Source organism: Eleutherodactylus coqui, chromosome 2, assembly GCF_035609145.1.
Source record: "Eleutherodactylus coqui strain aEleCoq1 chromosome 2, aEleCoq1.hap1, whole genome shotgun sequence".
Lineage (NCBI taxonomy): Eukaryota > Metazoa > Chordata > Amphibia > Anura > Eleutherodactylidae > Eleutherodactylus > Eleutherodactylus coqui.
In genome coordinates this window covers 242,495,797-242,509,970 of record NC_089838.1, presented here as the reverse complement: position 1 = coordinate 242,509,970, position 14,174 = coordinate 242,495,797, and the positions used below count along the sequence as shown (strand labels likewise).

Genomic DNA, 14,174 nt, shown 5'->3' with positions numbered 1-14,174 from the left:
CGTTTGCTCGCTCTCTCTCTCTCTCGTTTGCTCGCTCTCTCTCTCTCTCTTGCTCTCTCTCTCGCTCGTTCGCTCTCTCTCGTTCTCTCTCTTGCTCTCTCTCTCGCTCGTTCGCTCTCTCTCGTTCTCTCTCTCTCTCTCGTTCGCTCTCTCTCTCGTTTGCTCTCTCTCTCTCTCTCTCGCTCTCTCTCTCTCTCTCTCTCTTGCTCTCTCTCTCTCGTTCGCTCTCTCTCTCTCTCTCGTTCGCTCTCTCTCTCTCTCTCGTTCGCTCTCTCTCTCTCTCGTTCGCTCTCTCTCTCGTTCGCTCTCTCTCTCTCTCGTTCGCTCTCTCTCTCTCTCGTTCGCTCTCTCTCTCGTTCGCTCTCTCTCTCTCTCGTTCGCTCTCTCTCTCTCTCTCTCGTTCGCTCTCTCTCGCTCTCTCTCTCTCTCTCTCTCGTTCGCTCTCTCTCTCTCTCTCTCGTTCGCTCTCTCTCTCTCTCTCTCGTTCGCTCTCTCTCTCTCTCGTTCGCTCTCTCTCTCTCTCTCTCTCGTTCGCTCTCTCTCTCTCTCTCTCTCGTTCGCTCTCTCTCTCTCTCTCTCTCTCGTTCGCTCTCTCTCTCTCTCTCTCGTTCGCTCTCTCTCTCTCTCGTTCGCTCTCTCTCTCTCTCTCTCTCGTTCGCTCTCTCTCTCTCTCTCGTTCGCTCTCTCTCGTTACAGCAGGGAGGAGCCAAAAACTGGGGCGGGGGTCGAACACGGCGTGATGCTCGTTTGAGTAACGAACACCATCAAGTACGCTAATACTCAAACGAGCATCAAGCTCGGCAGAGTACGTTCGCTCAACTCTATTCTTAAGGAAGCAACCAGAATGTGAACGTACAAATATAAATGAGGCATTTAAAATACAGCTTCTCAACCATTTTTTACTGTGGTCTCACCACTAGCCGAGGTTTATGCTAAAATTAAAAATATTGCCAAGCTTACTCTTGAACCCAGCAGAACGATAAAATAATAAAGGAGCAAATTATGCTGCCAAACCAGAGATTTCTGCACCCAGAGATAGGACTTTGCGGCTTACAAAGCTGCCTGCTGAACTGCCCTCCCAAAAACTGGAGGCAGCACATAGTATGAGTATTATTTATGTACAGTAGGGCAAGTTCACAAGCAGCGGAATTGCTGCAGAATTTTGTAGAATGCGAGAAGAAGTTCTGCAGCAATTTACAGTACAATGTAAGTAAATGAGTTTTAACAAACCCATTCACTTAGGCCGCTTTCAAACGGATGAGAAAAATCACACGAGTTTTTTGTGTTACGATACGCACGAATATGAATCCCTATCATGAGTAGGGTCCTACATATAAGCGATTTTTTTTTCTCCCATGGTAAGGGAAATCTGTCTTTCTGCATGCCACTAAGGTATATGGGGATTGAGCCTGTCCTGCAGTTTACCAGGTGGTGCGTATTTGGCTTCCTTTTCTGTGAGTTATGTCTTTGTACATTTTTTCTCTCACCTCTGTGATTTTAGGTTCCAGCTTTGGATTCACAATGTAAGGCCTTATTCCCAGGAGCGATTAAAAAAATCACGACCATCTAAAGCATTGGATTCCAATATATTCATGCAGAGGTGTGATTTTTAGCCACGTACGAACGTCGCGCCAGGAATAATAGATCAGCGACCGATTTTACACACAGCTGGAAAAGATAGGCCTTGCACTATCTTTTGCCGAGATATGCTGGAGGCTCCCATAGGTTTCCATGGGAGCTGAAAAAAGGGGGGAGGGAAGGAGTTTAGCTGCGTCCAAAGCTGGGAAAAAATTACAGCTTGCTCTATTTAACCCTTACAAGTCCTTCCGAGCATTTATTTCGACCGAGGGATTTCCACACAACGGCGTATATTTTTGCTAGTATGATGCTGCCATCCGTCTGAATGGATGAAAAAAATGCCAATTTTGATCGTGACTTAATCGTGGATTCTTCCTCTTTGTGCGTTTTTCGACCACGATGAGGCCAACGTGGTAACGAATCGCTTGCGTGAAGGAGGACGAAGCAATATATGTTTCTTGTGACAGATTTTGAGTTTGCCCTTTTTTTCAGTTTATTAGGTTTCATTGTGCAAATTGTGAAAAAGCTGTTAAGTTGGTAATAACGATCTTGTAGCTTTATATTAGAACGAATTTTGGAGCCAAAAGGGTTAAAACAAAACAATTGGTACCTAAGCATCCTCAGCTCTGTGATTCCTTTGGGCTCTATTGACAGCGGGAGTCAGGTGACCACTGCCTGCCAATCACAGACTGCAGCATCACCATTCCTAACGTCTGGAATCATGGCACCCAAGATATGAGCGCTATTGCCAGGAGAACTGTATGTGACGCTACAGCCTCTAATTGGCAGGCAGCAGTAACCTGACTTCTGCTGTCAACAGACCTCTTAGGGATTGCAGAGCTGACGACAGGTATGTCCCTTTCGTTTTATTGTTTTAACCCTTTTGGCTTCGACTATAAAAAGTTTAATTCCAATCAGACTTGCTTTTTAATGCAGCCCCTAAAAACATTTATTCCCAAATAGTCTGATTAACAATGATAGAGTGCAAGTAAATAGGAAGACGCAGCAAAAATAGATCCACTAATAGCCACTTGGCGTAAGTTACTATGCGACAGGATATTAGTTTCTACATTACAAATTTGCAAGTTACAGATATTGTAACTGTACAGCAAGTTAAGTTCACTATGAGAAAGAGAAGAAAAATGAAGATAAATTACAAACATTTCTATAAGACTAGAATGCCAAATACTAAATCCTATACGATGCTTCACTTTTCCTAGCTGCTTTTTGTATATTCGGATATTACCATGGAGGTGCTTTCCAAAATAATTCCTATTATTAGGTTGCTTCTAGTTAGTAATGGCTGTAGACAACAGTTGACATACTGATACCTCTTAATACATTGTCTTGTGCGCACTGCAGCTCCCCCTCCACACGTCCGAGAACATGGAGACCAGCTCTGCCAAGAGCCCCACTCATTGCTGGACCTCAGAGGTAGACTATGCTCCGGGCCAAACCAGTTGAGAAATCCTCTTTCTATTGGCGTCCTCTGAACCTAATAAAATATAGAGCAAATCTATGTTAATTTGGTAAAAATGAAAGCTCTTAAAATGATAGATGTAGAACATAAACAGTTGATTGAATACTGGTGGCCACCATAAGTGTTTAATGGAAACAAATAACTCAAATATAATGTTTTATCATTAGTTTCTCTCCGTTTATGGCAGAGTATTCAACCCTCTGGACATATTCCAGTGCACTTATCAGGAGGATCTTGTTTACCTCGACTAGGTTGTGGAATTCAACTTGGTTGCCCGCTACATAGCAAATAGTCTTAAAACACAGTATTCCCGAAAGACAGGGCCCAGATTTACCATAAGTGAGAAAAACAAACAAACCCCCACACTTCCTTTATTTTTCAGAGTTTGCAAAACATGGATTTGCTGAATAAGTGACAAATAAAACAGCATGCCAAACTAGAGAGAATCTCACACAATCTGTATGAGCCAAGAAAAACCAGAAATTGATGTGGTGACAGGAGCATCAGTATTAGAGATGAGCGAATGTACTCGGTTCGGGTGTTTTTGGACTCGAGCACCGCTTTTTCCGAGTAACTGACTACTCGGACGAAAAGATTCAGGGGGCGCGGGGGGAAGGGGGGGGGGGAGCTCCCCCGTTCTCCACTGCCACCCCCCGCCCCCAACGCCCCCCGAATTTTTTCGTCCGAGTAGTCAGTTACTCGGAAAAAGCGGTGCTCGAGTCCAAAAACACCCGAACCGAGTACGTTCGCTCATCTCTAATCAGTATCTAAAATGTCTAAAGAAATAAATTTAACCAGAATATCTAAAAAGCAAAAAACGGAGAATATGGCGACTGTAAATATTCAACTGCCCATCTTGATCCCATATCAGACACATGGTGGTTTTACAATTCCACTATTCCCGTTACTACTACTTTTTTCACTTTAGAGTTTTATAGTAAAACTCATGTCTGACTTTACAACTGTTAATAAAACATTCATTAGCAGATAATAGTTGGCAATAGTCCTCTTCTAAAAATAATAGTTAAGCATTCTATTCATGAACTACGCAAAAAAATTCATCTCCCCAAGTGCCTTTTGCCAATGGTCCAAACAGCAGTGATCATAGTGCTTACTGTATAGTCCAACATTCAGTATAATGAAGACGGAAACTTTTGTTGTTTCCACTCCTTGCATACGTACAGACGTGAGGTTTCATGTATCTAAAAAGGCAATTTATTCCAAGTGAACAGTTACACCCAGATTACACGTCAAGCTGCAGCTTGAAGAAAAGCAGACTTGCCATTCCTACTGAGATGTTATGTATAGGGGTGTTAAAAGGAACTGTTTTTTTCTTCGTAAGTAAAAATACTTCACCCACCCCCAGGTCACAGGTTCTTACTCACTTGGATAAAGAACTGAGAAAATGGTGGACTACTGACAGGATTCCATTAATTCTGTACTTTGTGCTCACCTGTAGAGTCTATAAGCTTTGAGAGGATGGTGACGTGCTCACACCTCAGGCAGCTTTCAGAAGTTTAATCAATTCAGTAACAAAACTTTGTTTTTCAAGGTCACTTGAACTCTGCAGATATTTGCAAAAAAAGTTTTTGGATGCTATAAACCACTGAAAAAAAAGTAGACAGTATATTCTCTGTATAAGCTTAAACAGATATTACACTTGGTATTTTGCTTGCTAGAGATAGAACTTAAAAGGAATTGTTCAAGGTGGCATTTACATCTTGTTTTGGTTTGCATCCGGATTTCCCATCAAAGACTCCATCTGAATCCCTGAAAAAGGGATTCAGACTGGAACCTTGAATGAAACCATTCACTTCTGTCACTGAGATGGAGACCTTCAGGGTTCCGTTTATTGCTGGTTATCTCTCGTAGTCCCACAGAGTTAAACAGAGTGGCAGTAGACATGCTCAGCTGCCACTCCATTCAAGCTCCTCTTCACTGCAAGGGAGTAGAGTAAGGAGGAGAAGGTCACAGAGGGCTGGTTCGACTGGTGCAGAGAATGCCAAACGTGTTATTTCCGGTCAGAACTTTATTACCATGCTTAAACATACCAGCCATAAACAACTTTCTTTAATTGGAATTTATTGATTTCTTAAAATGACAATTCAGGAGAAGAGTTAACATAAGACTCCTTTCAGACGAGCCGATTCTCGTTAGCTTGTTTGCTCTTGTGCAGCCTGTTTAGACAGGCAGATTCATTGGGAATTATTGTATCTTGTCGCCATCGGAAGCTAGGGGTTTGACAGGGCTTGCACCCCTAGCTCCCAATGGGGTGACTTGTGTTAGGTCCTAACAGCAGTGGGTATATAGATTGTTGCCTGGGCTGGACGGTTAGGGTTAGGGGTTCGTGTTCATGTTAGGCGTACATTATTAGCTGTAAATACGTGCATGGTGCAGTAACATGGAAGTGTTTACAGTTAATAATCTAAGCCTAACATGAACACCAACCCCTAACCCTAACCCTAACCGTCCAGCCGAGGCAACAATCTATACAGACGCTGCTGCTAGGAGTTTCCCCAGAGCAGCCGTACCCTAGCATCTCCCTATGCCTCTACGGCCTCACTGCTCCGGCTGTGCTTGGGGCACTGGCAGTGTGTCTCCTGGCGACGCCGCAGCACTTCGGAGATATTGGACGGCTGTGCCTCTCCTGCCACTGCTGACTGTCCATGTCCTGCTGCCGCTCCTGCCGCCACTGACTGTCCATGTGCTGCTGCTGCCGGCGGCACCGCCTCCGCTTGCACACTTGCCGCCGTCCTCCGCTGCTGGCGCAGCCTCTGCATCCCCTGCCACTGCTCCCAGGATTCCCAATGTCCTCTCCTGGCAACGCAGTCTCTGCATCGTGTGCATGTGCTCCCGCTGCCGGATCTCCATCGCTCCCAGGTTAGCCACTGTCTTCCCCTGCCAAAGCTGCCTCTGGATTGTGTGCATGTCCTGCCCCCGCCGGCGCTCCCAATTCTGCCACTGTGGGAGAACCTTAGTGCCCTGCCAGGACCTGCACACCAGCCAGCTGTGCAGTCAATCAGCTACAGGGGGCGTCACCTGCCTGTCACTCTGGTCTCCACCAGTGCTGGGTCAATGAAAAGAAACAAGCATCAAATTAAAATCTTAGGTTATTGGGGAGGTAACCTGAAGCCAACCACGTCTGAAAAGAAGGAGAGTCATGAAAAGTAGTCTATGGGAGCCATACGGTTATAAAGGTGGGATAAGAGTACTGTTCAACTGAAATCATGTCTTTCTTTCACATGATCTAGTCTAGCTCTGAAACCCACTGAGCTCTGGCCCTAGGTATGATCATACGCATTGCTGCTAAAAAGTGACTCAATAAACCACGTCTAGCCCGTTTTACTGATCCTGGGACAATAGAAAGCAAAACCGAAGCAGGTGTAAATTGGATATCTGTACAGAGCAAGTGATTATATAATTTTTGTTCATCTATCCACAAAAACTGACACTTCGGGCAGCTCTGCCAGATGATGTGTGCAGATGTGAACGATGATCCATCATTCCTCATCCCCTCTTGCAGCTCCAACATCTCGGATGGAAATACAGAATGAAGCCAAACTGTAGTCTTATACCATCTAGCTAGAATCTGGTACGAGTTCTCTTGGATTCAACAAGAGATGGATATTTTTGAGTAAATAGAAATACTTTATCACAGTCTGAAGATGAAAGTGCTTGACCAAGATCCAACTTCCATGCAGAAACAAAATGTAGGAGTTTAGATGATTCATCTTCCAACAAAATTTGATAGATTGCGTAAACAGCATGACATGGTGTGCATAAATTCTCAAAAGGTTGTGTAGAATCTTGTCAGGACCTCCATGGTAGAAGCCGACCTCAAGTAATCTCTTAACTGAAAATAAAAGAACCAGGCCTCACATAGGGAGGGATTGTCTATGATAACACCAAAGGTTTTAATCAGCCATTTTCTTGAACCTCTCCCAGACTTGCTCCCCTTTTCCTAGACAAATCCAAGAACTCTAACTTCAGAAAGCAGGCAGGGAACATTGGGTTCCCAAAACTCAGGATTAGCTTCCCTGAAAGGCTCACCAATCCTATCTTCTATCAAAAAGATCCCAACAATGGACTAACGTAGGTAGCAAACAAAAAGGGTATAAGGTGTATGATCCTCTGTCTAACCCAAAACAGGGACTTCATCGTTGAGTTTTGATATCAACCCATAGTCTAGACTCTTTATCACGAAGGAGATTAAGGACACAACTGAGTAGCTCCATGGTATATCTTCAAATCTGAAAGGCCCCCCCTTTGCTTGTCTCCTAGTCATAATTAAATAGCTCAGACTAGACGAGGAAGCCTTCCATGCAAATTTCCTAATCAACCTTTGAAGCTTCATAAACAAATTGGCCAGATAATAATATGGGAAGAGTCTGGGGAAAAAAGGAATTCTAAAAAGGATGTCCATTTTGATTAGATTGATTCTGCCAAACCAAGACAGGGGCAGCATGTCTCAGTGTTAAAGGTCCACCTCTAAAGTTCGCAAGAGAAGTTCAAAGTTTAGGTGATAAATGTCAGTAGGGTCCACAGCTATCCGCAACTCTAAACGGCAAATATCTTGAGAGTGCTATTGGAATGGTAAGATTGCCCATAAATCAGATATTTCATCTTGAGGAAGTGAGATATTTAATATTTCCAGTTTCTGTCCATTCCCCCTGAAGTTGCTAGGAGAACCAAAGAGGTTAAATTTCCAGAGACTATCAGCCACAAAAAGGGGATCTTAGGTTTCCGAGCACCCACAGGGATTCTTTGAATAAAGTAGTTTGATCTTAAGGCATTAGCTAAAACCTCTATGGTGAGAAAGTACAGAAGCACCGTCGCTATGGCGCTGCCACGGCTGCCGCGACTCTTCTGCAATGATGATTGCAGAATGGCTGCGGGACAGACGGCTTCCATTGGCTTCAATGGGAGCTGGCCGTGCATAGGCCACACAAAATCGCAATCGATTTTGCTCGTGGGCAGGAAATGGCGTTTTGCCATGGCATGCTATGGGCTGGATTTGCTGCAGAATGCAGAGGTGGAATCCCGCTCCGGATTTCGCACTGCAAATCCGCCCATGTGCAGGAGGCCTATGGCAAAATGGATTACGTTTTATTATTGGATCTAACAATGTAAGTTTTATTAACAGGTGAGGAGAATGTCTCCCACCTCCTGTATTTTAACTATGGACAGAGCCTCCCTTGATAATTATCATTGATCGAGTTTAACTTTTGACTTGGTTAGTAAAGTGTGTAGAACTCTTTCTATTAAAATACTGGATCACATTATAGAATTTAATCTGACATCTGAATAGCATGCAACCAGCTCAACGTTAAAGTCTACTTTATGTAGAAATGCTTGGTTGGTCAAAAACAATTAAAAGACATGAAGACAGACATGCATGGGTTTAATACCATAAACTCATTATTAATGACTATTAGAGAAAAATGGGCATTAGTCTATGCCAGCCTAATAGAGCAGACTCAACTTTACTGTACCTGGCTGAAGGCTGGAGTAATGAGAAGAACCAAAACCGCATACACAGTAGCCAAACATTGATGTGCCAATCTGTATGGGGGGAAAAAAAAGACCCATTAAGTGGATGAAAATTGAAGATAAATTATGATGGTTCCTGCATAATTCTTGCCAAAAATAAGAGGCGACTGCATCAGAGGAATGTAGGACGATGACTTGTCAATTATGGCAAGACATATGCCTAGCTGCCATACCTATAAATATTACAATATTGCAGTATGTACCAAAGTGACTGATTGTTCTACATCTACCGTTTAATAGCAGAGGTCTGCGGCAAATTTACAATAGATAATAATAATAAATCTTTATTTGTATAGCGCCAACATATTCCGCAGCGCTTACATAGACAGGGCATACAGAAAGACAAAAGTACAAACATTACAGAACCACGGTTACATAGTAATCAATTGATGGAAACAATAGGGGTGAGGGTCCTGCTCCAAAGAGCTTACATACTACAGATAATGGGGTGATACAGAAGGTAAAGGGGCTGGAGATGTGCACGGTATGGCGAGGTGGAGAGTGAGGGATGCTATACACATGGACAATGGTCAGACATTTAGCCGTGTGACGGCAGAATCGGTATGACTGCAGGAGCGGTTTATGATGGCTAGCAGGGATTGCAGTCAGTAGGTCAGGGAGCATGTTATCAGGCGGAGTACAGAGAGGTTTGTTTAGGGAATGCGGTATGCCTCCCTGAAGAGGTGCGTTTTTAGAGCATGCCTGAAGTTCTGCAAGTCCTGGATTGCTCGGGTAGCCTTTGGTAGTGCGTACCAGAGGACCGGTGCTGCTCTGGAGAAGTCTTGGAGGCGGGAATGAGAAGTTCGAATTAAAGGGGCGCTCAGTCTGGTTTCGTTAGCAGAGCGGAGAGACCGGGCTGGTTGATGTATTGAGATGAGGGAGGCGATATAGGGGGGGGCGCTGCGCTGTGGAGGGCTTTGTGGATGAAGGTAGCGAGTTTAAATTGAATTCTGTATTTAGCAGGCAGACAGTGCAGCGACCGGCACAGGGCAGAGGCATCTGAGTAGCGGCTGGACAGGAAGATGAGCCTGGCTTCCGCATTCAGGATGGATTGGAGAGTGTACAGTCTGGAGCAGGGAAGGCCGATCAACAACGAGTTGCAATAATCGAGCCGGGAGTGGATGAGGGCAACAGTAAGAGTTTTTAACGTGTCTACAGTGAGAAAAGAGCGGATTCTTGCGATGTTCTTGAGGTGCAGCTGACAGGTTCGGGCAAGAGATTGGATGTAAGGGGTAAAAGAGAGATCAGAATCAAATATGGCCCCAAGGCAGCGGGCATGTTATCTAGGAGTTATGCTGGCGCCACACACTGAGATGGAGATGTCAGGATGAGGTCGGTTAGTGGGGGGTGGAAATACCAGTAAGTCAGTTTTAGAGAGGTTTAGTTTTAGGTAGAGAGAGGACATGGTGTTAGAGACAGCAGACAGACAGTTAGTGATGTTTTGGAGTAAAGGTGCAGAGATGTCCCTGGAAGAGGTGTATAGCTGGGTGTCGTCAGCATACAGGTGGTATTGGAGGCCAAATCTCCTGATGGTTTGTCCAATAGGGGCTGTGTAGATAAAGAAGAGAAGGGGGCCGAGGACCGAGCCTTGGGGGACCCCAACAGCAAGGGGAAGAGGAGGGGAGGTAGAGCCAGCAAAGGAGACACTGAAAGAGAGGTCAGATAGGTAGGAGGAGAAGCAGGAGAGGGCAGTGTCCTTTAGGCCAATGGAGTGTAGCATACTGAGGAGGAGTTTGTGGTCAACAGTGTCAAATGCTGCGGAGAGGTCGAGGAGGATCAGTACGGAGTAATCGCCCCTCGATTTGGCTGTCAGTAGGTCATTGGATACCCTTGTAAGGGCAGTTTCTGTCGAGTGTTGAGGTCGGAAGCCAGACTGTAGGGGGTCTAGGAGAGAGTTCTCTGATAAATAGCTTACAAGGCGGGAGTAAACCAGGCGTTCTAGTAGTTTGGAGATGAAGGGGAGGTTTGAGATGGGTCGGTAGTTGGCAGCATCAGTCGCGTCCAGAGTCGGCTTCTTTAGCAGTGGTGATATGATGGCGTGTTTGAAAGAAGAGGGAAAGATGCCAGAGGTCAGAGAGAGGTTGAATATAGTGGTGAGATGGGAGATGACCACTGGGGAGAAGGAACGGAGGAGGTGTGAGGGGAGGGGGTCGCTAGCGCAGGTGGTGGGGCAAGCAGAGAAGAGCAATTTGGAGACTTCTTCCTCTGTCGTTGGTCTGAGTACAGACAGTGAGCAGGAGCTAGATGCAGTGCTGACAAGACTAGGGTCGGGGCTAGTCTGGGGTTGGGAAGTTATTTCCTGACAGATGTCATCAATTTTCTTTTTGAAGTAAGCAGCCAGCTCTTCGGCACTGAGATCCGTCACCGGGGGCTGTGGTTTAGGGCTGAGAAGGGAGTGAAAAGTATCAAAGAGCCGTTTAGGGTTGTGGGATAGTGAGGAGACTAGAGAGGTGAAGTAGACTTGTTTGGCGTGGTGGAGGGCAAGGTTGTAGGTTCTGAGCATGAATTTGTAGTGGAGGAAGTCTGCGGACGTTTGCGATTTCCTCCACAGCCGTTCAGCACTTCTAGAGCACCGCCGGATGAAGCGTGTTTGAGGCGTGAGCCAGGGTTGCTGCGGTCTACATCGGATGGCTCGGGTCCTGGGGGGCGCCGCTTCATCCAGGGCATGTTTGAGAGTGGTGTTGTAGTGAGCGGCAGCCAGGTTGAGGAGAGAGATGGGGGACAAAGAGAACTGTAGGGATTCAGCAAAGTTCTGGGTGTGAATGGCCTTAAGGTTCCTGTAGGTACTGTAGGTAGGTGGGTCTGGAGAGATGTTAGAGAGCGTGACAGAGAAAGAGAGGAGGTTATGATCCGAGAGTGGGAGAGGGGAGTTAGTGAAGTTGGAAGCAGAGCAGAGCTGGAGGAAGACCAGATCCAGAGTATTGCCATCCCTGTGAGTGGGAGAGGCTGACATACTTTGCCATCAGCTTCGCTAGTACACTCACAGTCAGTACGCACACTCCAGCCACCCGCCTCCATTCACAGTAAACCAGCCGTGAACAACGGCGATCGTCATTTGGTTTTTATGCCTGCACGCAACAAATTAATTATATTTCATAGGGGCATTTACACTAAACCATCATTCAGATTCTCATGATCCAGCAAGAATTTGAATAATAATAGTTCCTTCGTCACAGTGAGGGTTCTCAAGTAATCTCTAAAACGTAACTTTTAATTACAGTCTTACATAAAAAGGATTTGTTTATTCAAAGTCCTAGCTTACAGACACACAGACAAAAAATAAATATTAAAAAGTCTAACCCCTAGCATCTTCTGGGGAAAGAACAGCCAATGAGCCACCCTTGAAAAAAGTGTATAGTTACACAGTATCGGGGGATCAGGAATTCCCAATACTTCTCAAGTTTTTTTTGTCGAATACAACTTGAGACAGAAAATTCAGGTTTGGCTCAATGGGATTAACTAAATTGTTCCCACCATGGTGAACAGATAATACAGCTATTCAATGAAAATCAACAGGCCGTGGTTGTGTCTCTTAACTGAGATGAGATACACCTTTCACGGCTAGTCGAAGAGAAAAAATTCTTGTTGAGCTGACAATCGTCAATCATTATGGCTCAACATGGCGTTCTCATAAGCCAATGTTTAGCCAAAGAAGTGCAGTGCATCAACTGCTGAAAAAATGCTTAACTGGGTTCGACGCGTTTCCGCTACGATAAACGTAGCCTCCTCAGGAACCATCAAAATTATGAATCAGTTAGTCAGCTATAAAGAGAGCGGTAAGTCTCGAAAAACGAGGCTCACCCCTCTTTAAATAGAAGGAAAGTGGACTGTTCAACCAATTAACGAGAACAAATAAGTCCACTTCCTGACAGTAAATAAAACTGCAGGAATAAAGGTTGAAAGGTAAGTCCCAAGGTGGGGAGATACCCTGCATTCACTCAGAGGAGATAGACGATACTATCACTAGGTTTGAAAAGATAAGCCCAGTTTCCCCCAGAAAAGATTTTTCAGGAACAAAATAAAAAAATAAAAAAAACTAAAAAAAACGAATAATAATAGTTCAGTGTAAAAAGGGCCCTCATTGTTTATTTAATTCTCTACCATTCTTTGTAAGTGTTATTTTATATATAGCTGTAAAGTCTGCAGGTCATCAATAATAGATCGGCAGGGGCTCTGTTACCCAGGACCACTGCCAATCACCAGGCCGGTACGCCGGTTTCTGCCGGAAGCAAACGGCTCCGTTCTTACTGCAATGTCAAAGATTGGTATTGCAAGCAAGTTCCGAATCATTTCAATGAGGACTTCGCCTGCAATACCAAGTCTAGCCACTGCAGTGAGAACAGAGCTGTCCATTTCCTGCATAAATCGATACAAAGCGCACCGACCTAGAGAACAGCTGATTGTCGGGGATCTCAGGAGAAAGACACCCGCCTTTCTATTATTGATGACCTTTCCTGTGGATAGGCCATTAATAGTTTAAAATTGTTTTATTGAACAAAGTAGAAAATACTGTGGAGTTTACAGCCATATATAAAAAGAAAAAGTTACAACTGGACAACCAGTTTAAGACTGTAGGACTAAATTACAGTACAAATATTCTAAGTGTGAGCCTTTTCACTAACACGATCCGCTTGTTCTTCTGTTACAAGTGATCTCCAAGATCTTTTTCCTTTGCATACACAACCAGTTTTCCGAAATTTCTTTCTCTATGGGCGCTAATATGTCACAAAAAGCTGCTGCCGCAAAAACTTTCGTCCCAACTCTATGCTACTATGCATATTGCTTGTCTACCTGTTTAACATTTTTGGTTCTACATAGTGTTAAGAGGGTTTATTTCTTCTATAGTAACCCTGTATAATGTTTGTTGTCTAACTAAAAGTAGTAATGTGTGAATGAGGCTACATTTACACAAGCGTGAATCTTGCGCAAATGTTGTGCTTTGCGAGAAGCACAAAACTCTCGCGAATATAAACTCCATTCTTTTGAATGGAGCCATACACACGAGCGATTTTCTTTCTGCGTCCGTGGGTAAAATGCACATTGACAAGCACTATATCGGGCAGGGTTTCTCAGACCGATATCGCACTCACCCATGTGAAGGTAGCCTCAGGGTTATTGTCTTCTCGAATACTGCATGTATATAGTGGCATTTTTTTCTTCCTTTCCTTTAAAGAGGACCTGTTACAAGTTCTGAAACATCTGTTTTAGTAAATATTTGCATTCCCCATGAATTAAGAATGCTGGAGCATTCTTCTATAAATACTCAAAAGATGAGTCGACAACATAGGCGCCAAAATCAAATTTCACCAAGGGCAACAGCAATAATATCCAAAACACAGTGTGAAAGAATCTAAAGTACACGTTAAGGTTTTTCACTGCCTATTCTGAGTATTTTTGTTTCAGCATTTTTTTATAACTCTAAGTCCTCATGCCCACGGCCTGGTCAGATTCAGACTATGAAATCTCGCAGCGAAATCAGACCTGGTGCCGGCCAGAGAACCTATACTTACCTGTCCGAATCCACAGTGAGTGTCTCAGCCAGAGCATCGGCGCACATGCGCAGTAC

The 14,174-nt window shown here is 44.4% G+C and overlaps 1 protein-coding gene across 1 annotated transcript in view; it reads right to left on the bottom strand.

Moving 5' to 3' along the window:
- The window catches only part of LOC136612401 (ADAMTS-like protein 5), a 66,184-nt gene that overhangs the window by 35,663 nt on the left and 16,347 nt on the right, over window positions 1-14,174 (bottom strand). Inside the window, exons 2-3 of the mRNA XM_066592728.1 lie at window positions 8,551-8,620; window positions 2,910-3,073 (exon numbers count right to left, since the gene is read on the bottom strand). Of these exons, the coding sequence (XP_066448825.1) occupies window positions 2,910-3,073; window positions 8,551-8,620 (234 nt within the window). The remainder of the gene's footprint in view (window positions 1-2,909; window positions 3,074-8,550; window positions 8,621-14,174) is intronic.